Below are 20,865 nucleotides of genomic sequence, written 5' to 3' on the forward strand. Positions count from 1 at the left end.
GTTCGCCATCAGTGTCTCCCAGCTGAGTTGATAAACCGGCCAAGGAGAGGCCAGGGCCCTTGCTGAGGCGAACATAGCCGGGCCGCAGCAGCTGAGGAAGAAGCTGCACTTCTCCTCCGGTGGCAGGTTATGATTCTTCGAGGCTATGAGGTAGCACTCAAAGTGCTCGAGGAACCTGGCCCACGACTCGCCGGAGGTTCCAAAGGGGGCGAATGGTGGAAGCGCTGCCATCTCTCAGGTCGCGATGTGCAAGGAAGGAAAAAAATTGTTCGTAGGAAGAGCCGGCGGATGTTCCGCAGTTTGAGCGGCTTCGCGGCTGATTGCCCTCTCGTTCTTTCTAGGCACTGACTATTGGAATCGCCAGGATCCCATCCTCGTCGCCAGTTTTGAGGATCGACGGACAGACGAGATGAGAGCCAGGACTGCCAGAATAAGAGGTTTATTTCAAAGAAAAACTATTTACAGGCAATTCAGCACCATCCCTGCTTGACAGCTATTTAAACGGCTGTCAATCAGGGATAACCAATGAGCGCGCCTTCTGCGACTAGCAACGAATGACGCTGTGCCCTAGCCAATCAGGGCGCCTCTAGTGGCTAGCAACAGACGATGCCACGCCCTAGCCAATCAGGGGGTTGCCTGGCCTGTTTCCAGCCGCCAGGTCATAAGTCAAGGGCTTTCCGAGTCCTCAACACTCTGCACTTACCTGGCATCCAAAACAGGTTGTATGGAGACATCTGGGAGTGGCAGGGTAGGGTGGGCAGGGCCAGTCCTTGCAACTACTGGTTTGGCAAACCAGATGTAAAATTAACATCCGGTTTGCCCGAACCAGCCCGAACCGGCTGAATCCCACCCCTGGTTCTAATTCACCTAATAAACCTACCAAACTAGAATCATCCTGCATTACAAATAAACTTGATGAGACACTAGTCTTCTCTTCAGGATGGTATCTGGTTTATGCTAGGTGTTATTTCCTTTATTTTTCACTACAAGATTATTTAATTGACCTTCAAATATAATTCCTAGACAGATTCTTTATATTCATGCAACCATTCCTATGACATTCAGTTATTCAAACAGGCCTGTAAAAACACTCCCCCCCCACCAGCACTAGACAGTTCACTTATCACGGAACAAGGGGAGCACCTAGTGGCCAAAAGAGTCAATCCAGTTATATTTATTTTTCTGTAACATTCTCTGATCTATCCTGAAATTCAGAAAGGGTTTATTAGGTCTAGGCAGGGGGAAAAACAATCAAAACAAAGACCTCAGTTGCAATATGTCATTTGAATTGTCCATCTTTTTCCTGCTTTGTAAAAGCTGTGCTTTGTATTCCTTTCATTCCCCCAACTAGGTTCTCAAGTGTTTTTCCGTACAACTTCCCATTTTTTCTCTTTTGCTGCCCTCTCGTGGTCTCTTTGCAAATCTTTCCATTGCCCTATTTTTTAAAAACCTCGACTTGGTTTCACAGATGTATTTCCCTTTGCTAAGTTAGTGGTAATTAAATTCATAAATAAGTATGAATTTAGTTTAGAGATTACAGTAAACAAGCTTTATTTTTAAAATTTATCTAGTTTAAACAATATTTCATTTTTTAATAACCATTTTTGAAGAAATTCCTCCAAATTATCGCTTCAAGCCCTAATTAAAATATAATGAATGTTTAAACCGTGGTATCTTCCCTCAATCTTGAACATCTGTTTATTTTCATAAAACCATCAGAATCTTCTTCTTTTCCTAATTCTAGCTGATGATTGCAGTATTTTAAATAAAAAGAAGTTGTTGGCTGCTTTTTTTTGTTTGTTTGTTGGGGATGGGGGGGGGGGGTTGCACTTCCAGTAAAAATTGGCCTACCTATTGCAGAGATCCCTAGTAGATCTGCTGGACAGGATATGAAAATATGAGCATACACTTCTCTGCTATGCATGAAAGTAGCCTAATTTTTCAGATTACCACTTGTAATTTTAAGTTTAAGAAAAAGAGGTGACTGCTTTAAAGATTTGATTGTTTTGGTAAGAACAGATATTACATAATATGTTCTTAGCCAAAAGTCCAATAAAGATTTTCTGCCAGACAAGTTTCACTTCTGAGACTTCTTTTATTACTGCACAATATGGTGCATCAGTTAAGCATTTATTAAAGTTGTTCTTCTCTCTTGCCAAAGGGAAGGCCACAGAAAAAGTTGAAATACACCTATTGAATGAAATTATATCAATCAATTAAAGTTATAAAGTTATAATTGTGTGATCTTCCAAATTTAGGTTCTAGAATTTCTATTTCAATCTGATATATAACTTACATACCTAGCTACAGTATTCTTTTAATGAATAGCTTGTAATTTATTTTTTTCCTTTTACAGTATCTATTTCAGTTGTGCCAACTAAATATTTTTATAGATCAATGTGATTGTTTTTTGACTAGAAATTAGATATGAATTGCCTTACAGTGCTGTAAATTTTAATGGTACATTGTAATATATTAGACATACCATACTTTAGCTTTGTGTTATTCACACATATTTTAATGTTTAAATTCTTGTTTTTTTCCTGCCATGTTTCTTTCTTTTTAATGATTTATATGTAAATGCATATTGTATATATTATATATTAAAATCACAGGATTTTTAATATAATGGAAAAATTCTTAAAAATGCAGACACATATTGGTTGAAAAAGGGTTGCCCGATGATCCACCCTTTCACTCAGTGAAAGAGTTTTACAGATTTTAGTAGTGTATCGATTAGTAGTATATAGAAACTGATCCTTTAAGCAGCAAAGCAGATTTTTTTTCAAGGAAAAAAGATTTTGAAATTTATTATCTCATTTGGTGATAAGCAATTATTAAAATATATGTTGTAAATTGACTAAAAATCTTAAAATACAACCTATGGCACACAATTATACTCCAAATGAAATAAATGTCACTAAAGTAAGTCATAATCATTATTGCAGCTCCATTGAACTTACTAAAAAGAGTTTACATTTTTTTAGTAATAAACTTTTCAGTGTGAAGTACTCAAGATCTTGTAGTTCTTTTTATTGATCAGGACATTTCAGCTCATTTTGTTTTGTTTTGCTACAAATTCCTCATGTATGATATTGTTCATCTATTTGATAATGATGATGGTGTTATCCATTCAATTGTGTCCGACTTTTGCCGATTCTATGGGCCAGATGTCTCCACATCTTCCAATAGGCATTTTCTTTGTTCTGGCTGGTGTCAGCTTTGATGGTGATCAACCTCTGTATTCTTTGGTGGCCTGGTTTCCTTTTACCATTAATTCTTCCAAACATAAATGCTTTTTCCAGTGAATTCGCCACATTACATGATTATTCATCTATTTACTGATTACAAAACAAGGTCTTATCAGGTGACAAGCTAGTTAACAGTTCTTGACAATCAAGATGCTTTTTTTTCTCAATATTTTGCTTTGGTCTCTGTTTTACTGCCAAATTATTTATAAATGCCAAGGCTGACCTTAAGGAATTGTCAAGCAATTAAAGTGGTTTAAAAAAGCAGTTAGCATCTATGATTCTGATTCTTAGGTCTTTTTCTGGCCATTTTTATTCAGGTTGCACATATACAATGGGACCCACTATTTGGAGACAAGAAACAGAACATGAAATAAAATGTTTCAGTGGGAAATGCCCTTCCATGACAGGAGTAAGTCAATAATGATGGTTATAGATTCTTCATTAGACGATGTTTTTGAACTGTGGTGATGGAGAAGACTCTTGAGAGTCTCTTGGATTGCAAGGAGATCAAATCAGTCAATCCTAAAGGAAATCAACCTTGACTGTTCCTTGGAAGGATAGAAACTGAAACTCAAATATTTTGGCCACTGAGTGCGAAAAGAGGACTCATTGGAAAAAACCCTGATGAGGGGAAGGATGAAGGGGAAAGGAGGAGGGGATGGCATAGGATGAGATGGTTAAATTGTGTAGGTGTAGGTTTGAACAGACTCCGGAAGATAGTGGAGGACGGAGGGTCTGGCATGCTGTGGGGTTACAGGCAGAGGTGGTATTCAGTAGGTTCCAAACAATTCTGGAGACCCGGTAGTGGAAATTTTTAGTAGTTCAGAGAACCAGTAAATACCACCTCTGACTGTCCCCGCCCCCATCTATTCTCTGCCTCCTGAGTCCCAGCTGATCGGGACGAAATGGGGATTTTGCAGTAACCTTCCCCTGGAGTGGGGAGGAAATGGAGATTTTACAGTATCCTTAAGGTGACCAGATTTTCAGATTGGCAAAGAGGGACACCTTTGACCAGGGTGGGGGGGAGGGAGGGAGCTGGCCGCGGCGGTTACTGCCAGCCCGCGGCCTCGCTAGGGACGTCTGGTCACCTTAATTATACACATCCTCTCTCTCTCTATCCATTCATCCGTCTGTCTGTCTATCTGCCTGCCTATCTGTCTATCTAGTTATGGTATCCCTCTCCCTCTTTCCCCCTCTCTTTCTCCATCCATCTATCTGCCTGCCTACCTATCTCTCTCTCTTTCTCTTTATCCATCCGTCTATCTGCCTGCCTATCTGTCTATCTAGTTATGGTCTCTCTCTCTCTCTCTCTCTCTCTCTCTCTCTCTCTCTCTCTCTCTCTCTCTCTCTCCCTCCCTCCCTCTCCCTCCCTCATCTCATTATCATCTATCTCAGTGTTTCTCCACCTTGAAGACTTGAAAGTATGTGGACTTCAACTCCCAGAATTCTGGGAGTTGAAGTCCACACACTTTCAAGTCTCCAAGGTGGAGAAACACTGATCTATCTAATTAATATAATTATTTCTCCCTCTTTTTTTCACTCTCTCTCCAGCGCACACATGCAAATGCATAGGGCAGCCCACCTCACACACAGGTAACTCCACGCGGCTTACAACATTATGATGCACATCTCCCCATAGGAGAGGAGATGGGGAAGCCGGGGGCCCGGAGATCACCCGGGGGATGCCGAGGATGCCCCAACTCAGCCCCTCTTCCCGCTCCAATCATGTGCCACTACTTCCTCCGAGTGCGGCGCTTTACTCACTCCTCGGAGATGGGATTTGGAGTCCGATGCCCCTGGTGATTGGGGGTTCTGCTGGTTGGAAAAAAGTCCTTCTTCGCGCCAAGCGCTTTTCCCTCCCATCCGCACCTGGGGGACACAGGGAAAGGTGCCCGCTCTACAGCCCGCCCACCCTTGGGCTCCAGGGGCAGCACCTTCCCAACGCCGCCGCTGCCGCGCTTGTTCCTTTGCGCCCTGCAGAGTTTCTCGCACACAGGACGGGCATGACCTGGGAGACACAGGGAAAATGCCACAGGGCGCGAAGGAAGCAGCACGGCAGCGGCGGAGCTGGGAAGGTGCTGCCTCCGGAGCCCAAGGGTGAGCGGACTGTAGAGCGGGCGCCTTTCCCTGTGTCCCCCAGGTGCGGTTGGGAGGGAAAAGTGCTTGGCGCGAAGAAGGACTTTCTCGCACATAGGACGGGCGCAACCTGGAAGACACAGGGAAAGGCGCCTGCTCACCAGTCCGCCCGCCCACCCTTGGGCTCCCGGGGCAGCATCTCCCCAGCGCCTTCCTTCGTGCCCTGCTTAGTTTGTCGCACACAGGACGGGCGCGACCTGGGAGACACAGGGAAAACTCCGCAGGGCGCGAAGGAAGAAGCGCGGCAGCGGCGGAGCTGGGAAGGTGCTGCCCCCGGAGCCCAAGGGTGAGCGGGCTGGCGAGCGGGAGCCTTTCTCGCACACAGGATGGGCGCAACCTGGGAGACACAGGGAAAGGCGCCCACTCGACAGTCCGCCTGCCCAATCTTGGGCTCCCGGGGCAGCACCTTCCCAGCACCTTCCTTCGTGCCTTGCGGAGTTTCTCGCACACAGGACGGGCGCGACCTGGGAGACACAGGGAAAACTCCGCAGTGCGCAAAGGAAGCAGCGCGGCAGCGGCGGAGCTGGGAAGGTGCTGCCCCCGGAGCCCAAGGGTGAGCGGGCTGGCGAGCGGGTGCCTTTCTTGCACACAGGGAAGGGGAGGAGGGCGGCGGCGGCTGTTTCACTAACCCCACGCAGGTTACTAATTCCCGGTTTACTCACCAGTGAAGCAGCAAAACAAAGCAAACGACTGCGAAGGTGAAATGAAATGGAGACTCCTGCGACTCATGCGGCGTGCTAAGCGGACTCCAGCCAATCAGTGAGCTGGCTGGGATGGAAAACTTTAAGCACGCCGCGTTTTCCATCCCAGCCAGCTCACTGATTGGCTGGAGTCCAGGCCAATCAGTGAGCGGAAGGCTGGGCTGGCTTAGATTTTTAGTGTAGATAGAATAGATGGGGGAACGGAACGAGCGAGCTAGCGGCAGCTGATGATGGGCGGGGGAGCCAGCGAGCGCCAAAATAAAGCGGGGTTTTTTGAGAACCGGGCGGGACGCGGGAAAAATGATGAAAAGTCGTGCCTGTCCCGCCAGATGCGGGACGTCTGGTCACCCTAAGTATCCTTCCCCTGCCACACCTACCAAACCACACCCACCAAGTTGTGTCACGCCCACCAAGCCACGCCCATAGAACCAGTAGTAGAAAAATTTGAATCCCACCACTGGTTACAGGGAATTGGGCATAATTTAGCGACTGAGCAACAATTGACTAAGTTTGGGGTATGATCTGTAATCCCTTGCAAATTTAGACATTTAAAAATATCTTGACTGTGGCAAATTTTTCAACTGCGAATCTGTGTGTGTGTGTGTGTGTGTGTGTGTGTGTGTGTGTGTGTGTGTTGTTAGAGACAAAGCAGAAGGATATCATCTGAATCTGTTTCAGTAAGTCCTTGATTTCTGAACTCTGATACTTCAAAACTGTCTGTATTTTTTTTTTAATTAAATATTCTGTTACTGCAAAGCCCTGCTCTTTCATTTGCGTACATCCACAGCGAACGGCAAGTGTGACAATGAAAACAAGCAAAATCATAAGGAAAGCCTGAAGTGTAGTGAGAGGAACTAACTTTTCTGCTGTGCTGAATTGCGACCCACATGGTCTGCCAAAATCATTTGTCTTGCCAGCAGGGCCTTTGATGAGCCACTCTTAAAAATGTCCAAAGAAGGTACTGTACATACATTTGAGCTTCAAAATGTTTGGCAATTGAAGTGCTAATTTGTGAAATTGATTATCTCCAGCCATTTGTACCTTAAATTAAGTGGTAATAAAATGAGAGAAGTTACCCAGCACTTAATCCTGAATGTATACACGATCCAATCTAAAACGTTAAGCACTAAAATGTTTAGGCCTGCAGCACCCACCATTATGTATATCGTATTCTATTTTCTTTCTCCCTTGATTTTGTCGATAATTATTTAAAAAACCAAATCATTTTTAAAAAAACCAAAATTACAAAGCACTTATGCAAACATACTTTGTTCATGTAATACAGAGGAAGCCAGACATTTTTTTTTAAAAAAAAAAAATCAGTTCCCCAAAGATCTAGCTGTGTAGGTAAAAAGATAAAGCTGCAGTAAGAGAGATGTTTTCATTTTTATGTACTGACAGCAACTGTTAGATTCAAAGTACGACAAGGAATAAAAGATCAAGAGATCCCATTAATTATTGGACTGCAAACTTTATGTTCAGGCTTACCTTTCCCTTTCATGTTTATCTTCACAAGAGATGTTGATTATTTTGTTATTTAAGCCTGCCTGCCTAAAAATATCTAATTCAAAGGCACATTTTAAAAATAATGTTCTGCTAAATCCTTCTCTACCTTAATTGATTCCAAAGTGTAAAGTTGCATATATAATGATTATATCCTACGCTTTTCAACAGGAACTTAGGATAATTTAGCTGGACAAATTTTGATTTTTGACAAATCAAAATGTGATTTAAGATGTGCAAAGGTAATAGGTTATCGGCTTTTCCTTTGCCTTCTCCCCTCCGATCCCCCCCACCAAACCAAGCGGGGTGGTTTGGATGAATCTACCAAGTTAATCTACCTCACCGGGCGGTTGTTCTTAGCTAAAACTGAAAAAAGATGGGATATAAATCTATGAAATAAATATTTGCCATGCTTCAAAGCTAAGAAAGGTAGAGTGTAACAACAGCCTTCTGACCTAGGTAACCTTGAAATTAATTAGATGGACTTACATACAGTATGAAAAATTCTACCCAACTGATCAAACTTGTCTGAACCAAAAGATAAAAATACGTAACTCATCAACTTGTCATTCTCATAGTTATGTTTCTAAACCCAAAATGTTAGGATATCATTATATAAATTATGATATTTATCTATCATAATTTCAATAAAGAATGATGAGGAATTTTCCTGAATCATAGAATGGCTTTGTATTATTCAAATTCCAAAGGATTGGCTAGTCCTATTTGCTAGATTTGGCTAAGGTTAACAGCTCATTTGTACTTCACTGATTTAATCACTAGAAAAGATCTGTTATCAATCTATCATCTACCTACCTACCTACCTACCTACCTACCTACCTACCTACCTATCTTTTTACTTATCAAATTTTGATACTGCCCATTTCACTATCCAAACGATTCTGGGCAATTTACAGAAACAAATAATGAAACCATATAAAAGACATATAATTATAAACAGAATTATAAAGAGAATGAAGAACAAAACAAGGACAAAGTTAAAAGAGAAGTTAAAAAAGCGGAGGAAGCTCCCTCGGGACACCAATCATCCCTGTGGTTGCGTGCCAGTCTTTGATCGTCATGCCAATTGGCAAAGCCAGCTCTTCATATTTTTCCGAAAATTCAGCAAAATGGGGGCAATTGTGAAGCCAGGATTTTCCACAGGGCAGGAGGCAATTAGAGTAGAGACTATTTTCTTAAGACACTATTAGGATCCATAATATATCCTCCCTCCTTGCCTGCCTGCCTGCCTGTCCGAGTGGGATGGATCGATGTAATTCGGACAATACCTCAGGTAACCTGGTCTCAACCAACATCTTGAATTGGACCTGAAAGAAAACCAGCACCTAATGCAACTCATGCAGCCGAGGTGTTATATATACTGTCTTCAGAGTCCCAAAACTGGTTGCAGAGCCTCATTCTGCACCAGCTGCTGCTTCTGGATACTCTTTAAGAGTAACCCCATGTACAACACATTGCAATAGTCCATATGGGAGATGAGCAAATTATCAGGGACTGAGAAAAAGGCTTCCCAATGCAAGAAGGAGTGCAACTAATACACAAAATGAAGTTAAGCAAAGGCCCTCCTAGCCATAATTGATATAGATAAGATAGATAGACAGATAAGCTAAATAGATGTATATACAAATTTTATACCCATCTATTTCTCACATTAACTTATTTTTGTCCTTATTTTATGCTGTTTAAAATAAATATTTAGTTTAATTTTAGATGCATTGCATATCATGTCTTCAACCACTGTCCTATTTGCTCTCAGTAATGTATTCCAACAACAGTTATTATGAATGAAAGGAGAGAATAAACTGAATACTGCTCCTTAGGAAATGCATATTTTAACTCCAACATGCCAACGTGTAAAATATACATGTACAAATATTATCACATACAAGTTAATTATAAAAGAAACAGTACCCTGTGGATCAGTTTAAGTTGTGCAGTCCCCAGATCCAAGTATCTGAAAGGTCACACAATGGTATGATTTTTGTCAAAAATGGAGAATCACCTGGTATTATCTCATTGAAATAAAGGTGGCCCCTGAGCATGTTATCAGGTTGAAGAGGTCCTTTTGCTAAGTGCTTCAGGCCCCCAAAACATAATATTGCATGTAATTCTCCAAATTACGCTGTATACTTTATTCTTTCATATGTTTAATAGATTTCATTACTTTCCATCCCAAGTATATTAAATTTAGGAACTGAAAAACTGTGGTTTAATCCTCATAGCTTAGTTTGCCAATAAATAAATAAAAATAAAGATTAGGAATCATGAATTATTATTAGATTTCTATATCACCTTTATTTATACAGCTCAAAGTGGCATACATAATGCTTCTGCCTATTTCCTCACAAGCATCCCATAAGCTGGGTTGAACTGAATAAGAGCATCCAGTCCAAAATCACCCAACCAAGCTTTAGAATAGAATAGAATAGAATAATTTATTGGCAAAGTGCAATTGGACACACAAGGAATTGGTTTTTGGTGCATATGCTCTCAGTGTACATAAAAGAAAAGATACATTCGTCAAGAATCATAAAGTACAAAACTTAATAATAGTCAGAGTACAAATAAGCAATCAAATCACATTATGAAACAATCAATATAAACCATAAGGATACAAGCAACAGTTACAGTCATACAGTAATAAGTGGGAGGAGATGGGTGAGAGAACAATATCTAATAAAGGACCAGGATTCAGAGACCCTTTGAGAGCTGTATGCAATGAAATTTTAATGTATGCCGATTAGTGTATATTCAAAATGACAATAAGGGTATTCTAAGTCTAAATCTAACTTTTGCTGGACAAAGACCCCTTGCTTTTTTCTCTCTGAAAATGTAAGAATTCGCATTTAATGCTTCCTACCTAGTTTATACTATTATGTAAAAGTAAAAAAGGTTTTTAAAATGCATTATACTTCCTTCCATTGCTTTTAAAATCCATTCCCTGAATTTGGGGAACAGTTTAAGCAACTTTTTTAATGTTTTTAATTGCAGCGTCTCGGGTGAATATTGGCATCCTCTGCAACTGTTACTCATCTCCCCCTAACCTCAAAGTAACCTGCCCCCTCATTTCTATTTTAATTCCTGATATCCTATGGTTGCATTCATTTAATTGCAGGTGACTTCAGCTACTACTCCTCCCCCTTTCCGCGAGTGATTTTCCCAGAGACTCGGAAGTTACGCGCCACCAAGTAGCGCTCACTTCTCATCTCTCCTTTATTTACGTCGTTTTCTTCTTCTCCTAATTGTTAAGCCTACGCAATAAAGGTGGGAGGAGCTCTGCCTGACTCTCGGGGTGGGGGGAGCAGTGGAGGCCACGAAGTCCGCCTGCGCCGTCGGTTGAGCAGGCGCTCTTTGTAGTCAGCCGGCCCACAATGCTTTTCGCCTCGCGCAAGGGCGTTCTGGGTCTCTGAGACGATGGTTAAATAGCCGAACGCCGCGCTCGGCAAATGGCGGCCTCGGGGAAGGTGGCTATTTTCCGCCTGCCGGTCCTTCCCACCATTGGGGAGATCATCAAATTGTTTAAACTGAAAGCTACGAAGCAACTGTCTCAGAACTTTCTGTTGGATCTGCGCCTCACAGGTTGGCCGTTCGCGGCGTCTCTGGCGTCCTGGGTGTTAACGGAGGTTCATCTTGAAAGGGCGATGGCTGCTCTGCTGACCTGAGAAAAATGTTCCGCCAATATATTCCCCCCCCCCTACCAATTTGCGGCTCTCTTAGATACGCCGGAATACCCTTTCCATCATTCCTGTCCTGGGCGGGGACGATTGGAGTTGTAGTCCAACCATTTGGGAAGCACCGGGTCGGTAGAGACTGAGATAACTGTCTTTTTAATCTCAGTTGATTGGATGTTTTTTCTAGTTGGCAAAAGTGGCAGTGCTCTCTCCTAAGGTAGAAAGAGCGAATTAGATGGTGTAGAAAATGTGCGTTAAATCACACAGCACACTACAGAATATGAGTTTTTAATCTATCTCCCCCCCCTTTTTATTATTTTTCCTTTTTTGGGATTAAATTGTATTGACGCAAAAGTGAAAGAATGACATGCAAAATGACACTCTTTTACATTTGCTCGTTTCTTGTTTCTAATCTATTTTCTAGAATTAACTTCCCATTCAGATTTTGGATAGGAAATAAAAGTTGGGCCTTTGCTGATTTTTTCTCTTAATAACCACCTTAACTTTTTTCTTTTCTGAATATGAATATTTAAAGAATGCCCATAGAAGTAGTTATCTGTGCTTTGTTTTGTTATTCTGGTTTCTTTATCTGAATTAATCCACTTGATTGTCTCAAATAATCAGCAAGATAAACCACATTGTTAATATGACAAAAAAAAAATTCAAATAGTTGGAGGCATACATATCACTTTTTAACTTTTAACTTATCAATGCTGTGCTCAAAAGAATGAACTTACTTTTGGAGCGCAAAAAACATGTGTACCACTGTAATATTATCATAGTAAATGTATAATCTGAAGACCAAGTAAATGTAAATTATCGTAATTTTCACTAGTTATGCTATACTGTACATTAATTTGTCCAGTTTACTTGATTTAATGATGCAGTGATGAATGACTATTTTGAAGTGATAGCATTGCTTATTTTAAGACAGAGGCATCAAACTCACGTGGTCACATTATGTATTGTGATTCCCCCCTCCCCATTCACTAAAACGGGGATGGGCATGGCCAGCACATGATGCATCCAGCCCCTAGGCTGTGAGTTTGACCCCCCTGCTTTAAGTGTTCTGTGCTTGTGAAACCAAAACTGACACTACTGTATGCTCTTTTTTGCAGATAAGATAGTAAGGACTGCTGGCAATCTGAAGGATGTATATGTGTGTGAAGTAGGCCCTGGACCAGGAGGAATCAGTAGATCCATCTTAAATTCTGGTGTTGCAGACTTGTTATTAATTGAGAAAGATTCTCGTTTTGTTCCAGGACTCCAGGTACCCAAATATTTTCCAAAATGCCACTGTTGATAATTACCTTTTTACAGGTTAAATTGTATTACATTTTAATAACTAGTTATACTAATATATACTTGTGAGCTTGGTCCTGACCTTTGTGATCTTCTGGAAATCTCTTTAAATGGCTTTTTCAGCAAGACTTAGGTTCTCCTGCCAGTGAGGAGCTTCTTTATCAGCTCATCTTGTATAATATTCTGATACTTTCCCTTTTATCATCCGGTTTTTATTTTAATTGTTTTAAATAGATGTTAACTGTTGATTTTATTGTATGCTGTTCAGAGCCACTTTATATAACATGGGTGGTTATATAAGATAGACAGACAAATGGACAAAGCTAGCCTTGTTTTATTTATTATGTTTTATATAAACATAATTGTTCCTAATTTGGATATCATGGCAGATTTGAAATGACAATTGTTGAGTCAATATTAACTCTTATTTTTCAAAAACGTCTGTAGTAAATTGCAAAGATAGGGGGGGGGGGGAGAGAAAGATAAATCTACATGATGCACACTCCTGAAGCCTGGATCATGGTTAAGAAACTGGTGATGTCTGAAATAAATAATAAAGTAAGATTTTAGGAGAGGCAGAAACAGACTATGAATCTCTGAGATAGAAAAAAATTAATATAAAATATCAATGTACACTCAGAATGTGACTTGTGGGAAGCCTTCTCCAAATAATGTTCTCCAGAGGCATTAGGCAAAATACCAATTTTTCCCAATCAGAATAGTCAATTGTTATACACAGTTGAACTAATTTCTACTATATAAAAATCTACATTGAATTGTTTGGAATTGATAGCATATTATAATTCAACCGTTGTATTGATTTCTGCATCCTTGCTGTCCCTCAAGTCATTTCCCATATTGTTTCAAAATATCTGTTTCTCTAAAGCAGGGCTGTCAAAACTTGCAGCCCGCAGGATAGATGTGCCATACGTTGGCCACGCCTGGTTTGATGAAGGGGGAAAAAGTCATGATACGTCATGTGACATCACCATGACAACGTGAGTTTGATATCCCTGCTCTAAAGTAAATGGAATTTTTGGAGCTGTTCATCAATGAGGGGAACTACTTAAAATTGCCTGCCAGAAAGTGATAAGCAGGCTTAAAATGATAGAAACAAGTTTGAATTTAGAATCACTTAATTCAATTCTGCTTCAATTTTTAATAAGAAACAAATAATGATTTTGAACTTAAAATTAATCTTTGTAATATTGTTGCCTTTGTATACTCTTTGTGTTTGTGCAGGTTAGCATTTATTTAGTTTTCCTTTTGGCACATTTGGTGATGTTTGGTATAACAAATAGAATCTCAAATGTACAAATTTCTTGCATTACAGATGCTAAAAAAAATTCATTTTTTAGGTTTTTCAAATGCAATTAAATAGCTTTATAATATTTTTTTCTCTTTTCAAAAATCTCAGTTACTGTCCGAAGCAGCTCCAGGAAAAGTCCGTATTGTCAATGATGATATTTTAACATATACATTCAATGAAGCTTTTCCTAAACATCTTTCAAAGAACTGGGAAGATGGTCAGTATGCTACAAATACAAATATTCAGAACATTTATTAAAATGAATTCACTACATGAGATTCCTATAGCAATATAGCGATAAGACTGGAAGTTAATTTGTATGTTCTATTTCTTAATTTTGCCAGTAACCTGTAATGATCCCTGTGATAGATACATTTTCCCCTAAGCACAGCTAAGGGCACATTAGTGCAAGATAAGTGACTGGTATTATCAAATTAATAAAGTCTAAAGTTTCATACCAAGTATTTTGTAGATCACAAATCTGGGGAATGAATTTAACTAGCAACTTAATATTATTCAGAATCATGTTTTAGCATTTATTCTGGGGTGGCTAAGTAGCATATCTGCTTGTTTTCTTAGATTAGAACAAATCCTATTTATAGATCTAGCAATGGGTGTCAAACTTGATCATGTCATGTGATGTCACGTGCTGTATCACAACGTTTTATGCCTTTGCAGAGTCAGGATCAGCATGGCCTGCACATGATGCATCTGGCCCATGGGCCACCAGTTGACACCCCTGGTCTGGGACATTTATCAAGAAGTCATCAGTTACTTACTAAAACTCAGAAGAGATGCTTGAATATTGCCTTCATAAGGTGTGCCTACAACAGCAATTAACTCTGAGTTCCTGTCCAGCCTTTTAAGCTATTGATGCAGAGACTTTGCATATTTGGATAGGATAAATGCCAAACATGAGGTCAAAACCTAGATTCAGGATTTTTTCCCAAAGTTAATTTTCCCAGCTTAGGTTAACAAAAAATACACCATTGTTTAAACTCTTAAATTTTCAAATAGGTCAAGAGACCTATTATGATAAATTAATAAAAAAATTATAACATGAGACTGATCTTTTAATTTTAAAAAATGTTTCATATTTTATTGGAATATATATTAAAAGTAGTGTTTATTAATTAATAGAATTTAATATATTGAGTTTTGATTCTGATTAAGGCTTATGATCAAGCAATTACATTTGTGTTTTGACTTTTGTCTTTTATAGAGCCTCCTGACATACATATTATTGGAAACCTCCCTTTCAGTGTCTCAACTCCACTAATAATCCAGTGGCTTGAGAATATATCTAATCGAGATGGGCCTTTTAGTTATGGTAGGATACGGATGACACTCACCTTTCAGAAAGAAGTTGCAGAGGTGAGTTTATTTTATTGAATTATATAGTTATTTAGCAATAAATAACAGCAATTGGTACATTAAGAATTATTAAGTTTAATTTGTTCTTGTAGCTTGGTCCATTTGTATAATGGGGAAGCAATAATACATTTGCTAGTTTAGAGAATGGACTTCACCATATAGGGTGTGTTTAAATAAATTATTTTGTTATCAGCTGTCTGTAGCAGTAGGACAGATTCTCTTCAATCTGCAAGTCCTGTGTATCTGCAGTTTTCGCTAGAGGTAGTAAAAGATCCCTTTAAGATAGTATGTGATAACTGACTACTTGACTGGAAATGCATAAACTGGAAGTAATTCTATGGTTGCAACACAAAGCTAGTGGTTATCACTGTTTTTTTTAATTTCCTGCCTTTATTATTTTTATCAATAACTCAAGTCGGTTAGTATACCTACTGTTCCTTCCGCCTCCTACATCAGCATCTCCACATCAGCAACATTGTGAGATAGATTGGGCAGAGAGAGAGGTACTGGCCCAAAGACAACCTTTCATGCATAAGACAGGACTATAAAAGGTAACTGAAGGGGCAGGAAATAACAAAACCTGCATCATGATATTAATATAATTAATGTACTTGGATTAATGTACTTGGATTGGGATGAAAGTTCAAAAAGTTATTTGAATTTGTATTGTGATTATCATGACATGAGTTTTATCATTTCTTCATTATTATACAAGTAGTGCTTGGCTTATAGCCATAATTAGGATTAGAATTTTTGTTTCAAAAAGATTGTTGTTAAGTGAGCTGCATCCAATTTTAGGACCTTTTTTGCCACGGCTGTTAAGTGAATCATCGAAGTAGTTAAATAAATCATGTAGTACTTAAGTGAATGCAGCTTCCTCCAGTGACTTTGCTTGACGGAAGCTGGCTGGGAAGCTCACAAGTGGCAATCACATGACCTCAGAATGTTGCAGTTGTTGAAAATACATGCTGGTTGCCAAGCACCCAAATTTTGATCACATGACTGTGAGGATGCTATGACACTTATAATTGCAAGGACCAGTCATGTCCTTTTTTCAATGCCATGGTAACTGATGAGTTGCTAAATGAATGGTTATAAGTTGACGACTACCAGCACAACATAAATTTTAATTATGCATCAATAGGCATTCATAATAGCAACACAGTTATTATCCTTGGCTGTACATTATTCTATTTTAACCCTGCGAGGAAAGTTTCATTGAATTGTGTGTGTAGGAATGGTCAAAATGATTTTGTGACATTGGCTGATTTTACACACTTTAAACATGCTACACAAAACAAGACACCAATAAAGAAACATTTTCTGATGAAGATAATCATGGCATAAAGAGTAGAGCTGATACAGGCAGTCCCCGTGTTACGGCTACAATTGAGTCCAAAATTTATGTTGCTAAGTGAAACATTTGTTAAGTGAGCTTGTCCATTTTATGATTTTTCTTGCCACAGTTGTTAAGTGAATCGTTACATTTGTTAAGTTAGTAACATGCTTGTTTAGTGAATCTGGATTTCCCATTGATTTTGCTTGTCAGTAGTTCACAAAAGCTGATCACCTGACTCCAGGACACTGCAACCATCATAAATATGAACCACTTGCCAAGCATCTGAATTTTGATCATGTGACCATGGGGATGCTGCAATTCTTGAGTGTGAAAAATGGTCATAAGTCATTTTTTTCAGATCCGTTGTAACTTTGAAGGGTCACTAAATGAACTGTTGCGTGTCAAGGACTACCTGTACTTACATTAGTCCACAGTTCTGGGCAAATGGGTTTTGAATCAGTAAGGAGGGAGGTTTTTTTTTGCTGTTCCCTTCCTTTAACAAGACAGAAAATGTACCAGTGCTGTGGAAAATGGGGGAAAAAACAAAAAATCTGCTGTTGAGAATTCTCTGAATTGATGCCAGAAATGTGGCTGAAAAATAGCATTTCAGAAGAATCTCTCAGCTGGAGCATTTTAACACACATCCAAATGGATTTCTTCCTCCCTAACTAATTCAATCCTGGAAATCTATTTCTATAACAAAAAGTTCTGTCCCAATAAGATGGGGTCCTGAATCTTTTTTTAAGTGTGCCTTTTGTAATGTGCGTTTTAAATTTTCCGTTTCTTTCCTAATGTTCTAGTTGAGTTTTAGTGATCATCAGTGCCAACCTCTGCAGATGGCGCGGTAGGAAGACAAAGCCCTTTTATCAAAACTTGGTTCCTGTAGTTTCTGGCATTTCAGTTCAGTTTTCTGAAATAATTGGTAGTGTGAACTGCTATTCTAAGCTTAGTGGTATGGCTGATGGATGAGAATTTTAGAGCTAACCAGGTTGGAAAAGGGGAAGAGCAGCCTCCTGGCATTTAGGCGGAAAGCGAAAGACTTAAGAACATAAATGCAGTCTGCTTTATATAGCAAGAGCCAGCTGTACATGCTTTCAAGTTTTCTCATATGTGACATGAAGATTATAGTGTTTTTGCATATAATGTAGTTCAAACGGGATGCAAAATAGCACAGTTGGTAAGCTGCTTATATTAACTGATAAGACTGATGTAACATAAAATCAGTGACACAATCATGATAATAGAATAAATTTGTCTTCATAGTTGTAGAGATATTTCTAATCTTTAAATGCTTCTTAATGCTAGCTGGTATGCTTCAAGGACTATATAAACCAGTCACTATATTAAGGTTATTTTTAATGGCCTCTATTAGTCTGATGGAAGTAAGGGAAAAGATTTCACGTCTTTGATATATCTAAAGGTTTTAGATATATCTGATTTACTTTTACTATATTACTATTTTTATTTTATTTTTTAATTATTTTTCAAGTCCTAACTTTTCCTACTCACCCATGTCATTTTGATTATCTTTTACATAGGTCAATAATTATTGTTTCTGTTTTGTTTTATTTTTTAGTTTTAGACTTGTCAGTGTTATTATTTTTTGTTATCACATTCCATGAAGTACAGGTAGTTCTTACTTAAAGACTGCCCTGTTTAGCGGCCATTCAAAGTTACAATAGTACTGAAAAAAGTAACTTCACGACTGGACCTTGTGCTTATGGCCATTGCAGCCTGTGATCGAGATTCAGGCCTTCACAACTGGTAGGCATTTAAGACAGACAGTGGCCCACAGTCATGTGATTACCATTTGCATGCTTCACAACTGGTTTCTAACAGTCAATGGAGAAGCTGCAGTAACATTGCAAGTCCTGATCATATGATTCCTTACTTAACAACACATCACTTAGCAATAGAGTTGTCATTAAGCAACAACTACTTGTAGCTGTAAAAGACATAGGGTATAGTTTTGAAGTACTGGAAGAAAAGCAACATTCAAACAATTGTGGATCAAGTCCACTCCAAGAAACTAATTGGAGAAAAACTCCTTAGTTCACATGGAGATAAAAGGGAGGTGCACATTCCGACTTGCAAGATTCTGCCATTATAGATGTTCCCTAGAACTAGCTTTAGACATATATGGCATTGGTTTCTTAGTCTGATCTATTTTATAGGACTAACCGTAAGTGAGAATTGTAGACATGGTGTCAGGAAAGCTAAAGGCTACAGTGAACTGAGATTGCAAAGAAAGCCAAAGAACAACAAATATGTTCAGTCTAACAGGAAGTTAAAAATATCCAATATCCCAGATGGTTAATAAAGATGGCAAAATTTCGTCTTCTGCAACAAGAAATATGTTTCACTCTACCCCAATGAAGAGCAAGACTGACTTTAATTTTGCATTTGAAAAGTTTGCATTTGCATTTGAAAAATTCACATTGTTAGAATAGTATGAATTATATTCAATAGGAAATTAAAACAATTTGTTGATGTGTGTTTGAACATCTACTCATTATGTTCGAATAATTCTGTAGAATGCCTAATATGCCTGATGACTAAAGGAGAGACATTGTCAGCTTCAGCTTCAAAAAGCTGAAAAAGAAAATCTGGGAAAGTATAGGCCAATTTGACCAGTCAATTTGTGGAAAGTTTTTTAAAGCAAATTATAAAAAAAAAGTCAGTGTGTAAATCTTTAAAACAGTGTGATAATTACCAAACATTAATATGGATTTCTGAAGAATAAATCTTTTCAGATTAACTTTATTTAATTTTTCATCATCATCATCATCATCATCATCATATATTGGCCATGTAGTGTTTTATCTTCCTATGCCTTCATTCTGTTCTTCACTTGGTCTTTCTTGTAGGCCAGTTTGGTTTCTCCAGTAGTCAATAAGCGTTCCTGGCATACTAACTTTAGTGCACCTTCTTTATTGTCCTTCGGATACTCTTTCAAAGCCCTTTTTTCTTCTTCAATCATCTGATGTACTTGCAACAGTCCATGCCCCCCTATTTGGTAGGTAGAATCTGTCAATGTTGCTGCAAGGAAAAAGGTTCATTCTCATATGATTCATTGTCATTATTTTTTGATCCTCCTATCCATTGTTTTTAGTTCTCAGTGTGCACTCAGTGTGTATCTAAAGCAGATAATAACAAGACCTGACAAATGGCTAAGAGCAGGAAATTTAAAGAAAAAACCAAAGGATTAATTCTGGCTGCAGAAGACCAAGTCTTAAAAACAAATGCATACAAAGCCAGAATTGAGAAGACAGCAACAGACCATAAGTGCCATCTATGCAAAGAAGCTGAAGAAACAGTGGGCCACTTGTAAGTGGGTTGCGGTAAGAAGATCACACAGACTGACTAGAAGCAGCAGCATGACAAAGTAACAACAAGGGTCTATTGGAAGTTCCTCAAGAAATATCATTTGCCTGCAAGCAAGATCTGGTGGGACCATAAAATAGAGAAAGTCATAGAAAATGAAGTTCCTCTGGGACTTAGAATTCAAACAAACAGGCATCTGCCATATAATACCCCAGGCTTAACAATTGTTAATAAGAAAGACCAAAAAAAAAGTCTGGATAGTGGGTGTGGCAGTGCCTGGAGACAGCAGAATAGAAAAGAAAGAACTGGAGAAGATCACAAAATACAAAGACCTACAAATTGAAATACAATGACTGTGGCAAAGGCAAGCAAGTGTAGTACCAATAGTAATAGGTACCTTGGATGCATTCCCAAAACAATTGGAGCACCACTTGAACACGATTGCCATTGACAAATTCGCCATCATTCAATTGCAGAAGGCAGCTTTACTTGGAACAGCTTCCATCCTGTGACAATATCTGTAATATTACCGATATCATTGCAGGATGAAAGCTGTTCCAAGTAAAGATTTCACACATCAAACATCCACTTCTGCCTATTCCAGATCTTTGGTAAGGACTTGATAGTTGACAAAAATGCCAAATCCAGTCTGAACATGGCTGACTGTGTAATGATCAATAATAATAATAATAGTAATAGTAATAATTTCGTTGGTAACCTATAAAAATGCTATATAGGTTGGTTTTAGTAATGCATTTGACAAAATACCATAGGACAGTAACTGTGGAAATGCCTTACAGTTTGTAAAAAATAGGTCTTAGAATAATTCAGATCACTGAAATTATCACCATTATGATAATGGTGATAAAAATGGTGAAAAAAACAAAAATTTAAATTTTGGAAGCCCCAGTGAAAGCACTGCTTCTAAATCGCA

At 38.9% G+C, this 20,865-nt stretch overlaps 1 protein-coding gene across 2 annotated transcripts in view; it reads left to right on the top strand.

Moving 5' to 3' along the window:
• The first annotated feature begins 10,919 nt into the window (after positions 1 to 10,919).
• The window catches only part of TFB1M (transcription factor B1, mitochondrial), a 28,377-nt gene continuing 18,431 nt past the window's right edge, over positions 10,920 to 20,865 (top strand). Inside the window, exons 1-4 of one of the 2 annotated variants that reach the window (XM_087718263.1) lie at positions 10,920 to 11,191; positions 12,402 to 12,553; positions 14,003 to 14,111; positions 15,117 to 15,268. In XM_087718263.1, the coding sequence (XP_087574389.1) occupies positions 11,059 to 11,191; positions 12,402 to 12,553; positions 14,003 to 14,111; positions 15,117 to 15,268 (546 nt within the window). In that variant the 5' untranslated portion in view covers positions 10,920 to 11,058. The remainder of the gene's footprint in view (positions 11,192 to 12,401; positions 12,554 to 14,002; positions 14,112 to 15,116; positions 15,269 to 20,865) is intronic. The other variant, XM_014061693.2, reaches the window with a different exon arrangement.

The sequence above is a fragment of the Thamnophis sirtalis genome, unplaced genomic scaffold (genome assembly GCF_051295495.1).
Source record: "Thamnophis sirtalis isolate CommonGarterSnake01/CBP01778 unplaced genomic scaffold, rThaSir2_p1.2 scaffold_6, whole genome shotgun sequence".
Classification (NCBI taxonomy): domain Eukaryota; kingdom Metazoa; phylum Chordata; class Lepidosauria; order Squamata; family Natricidae; genus Thamnophis; species Thamnophis sirtalis.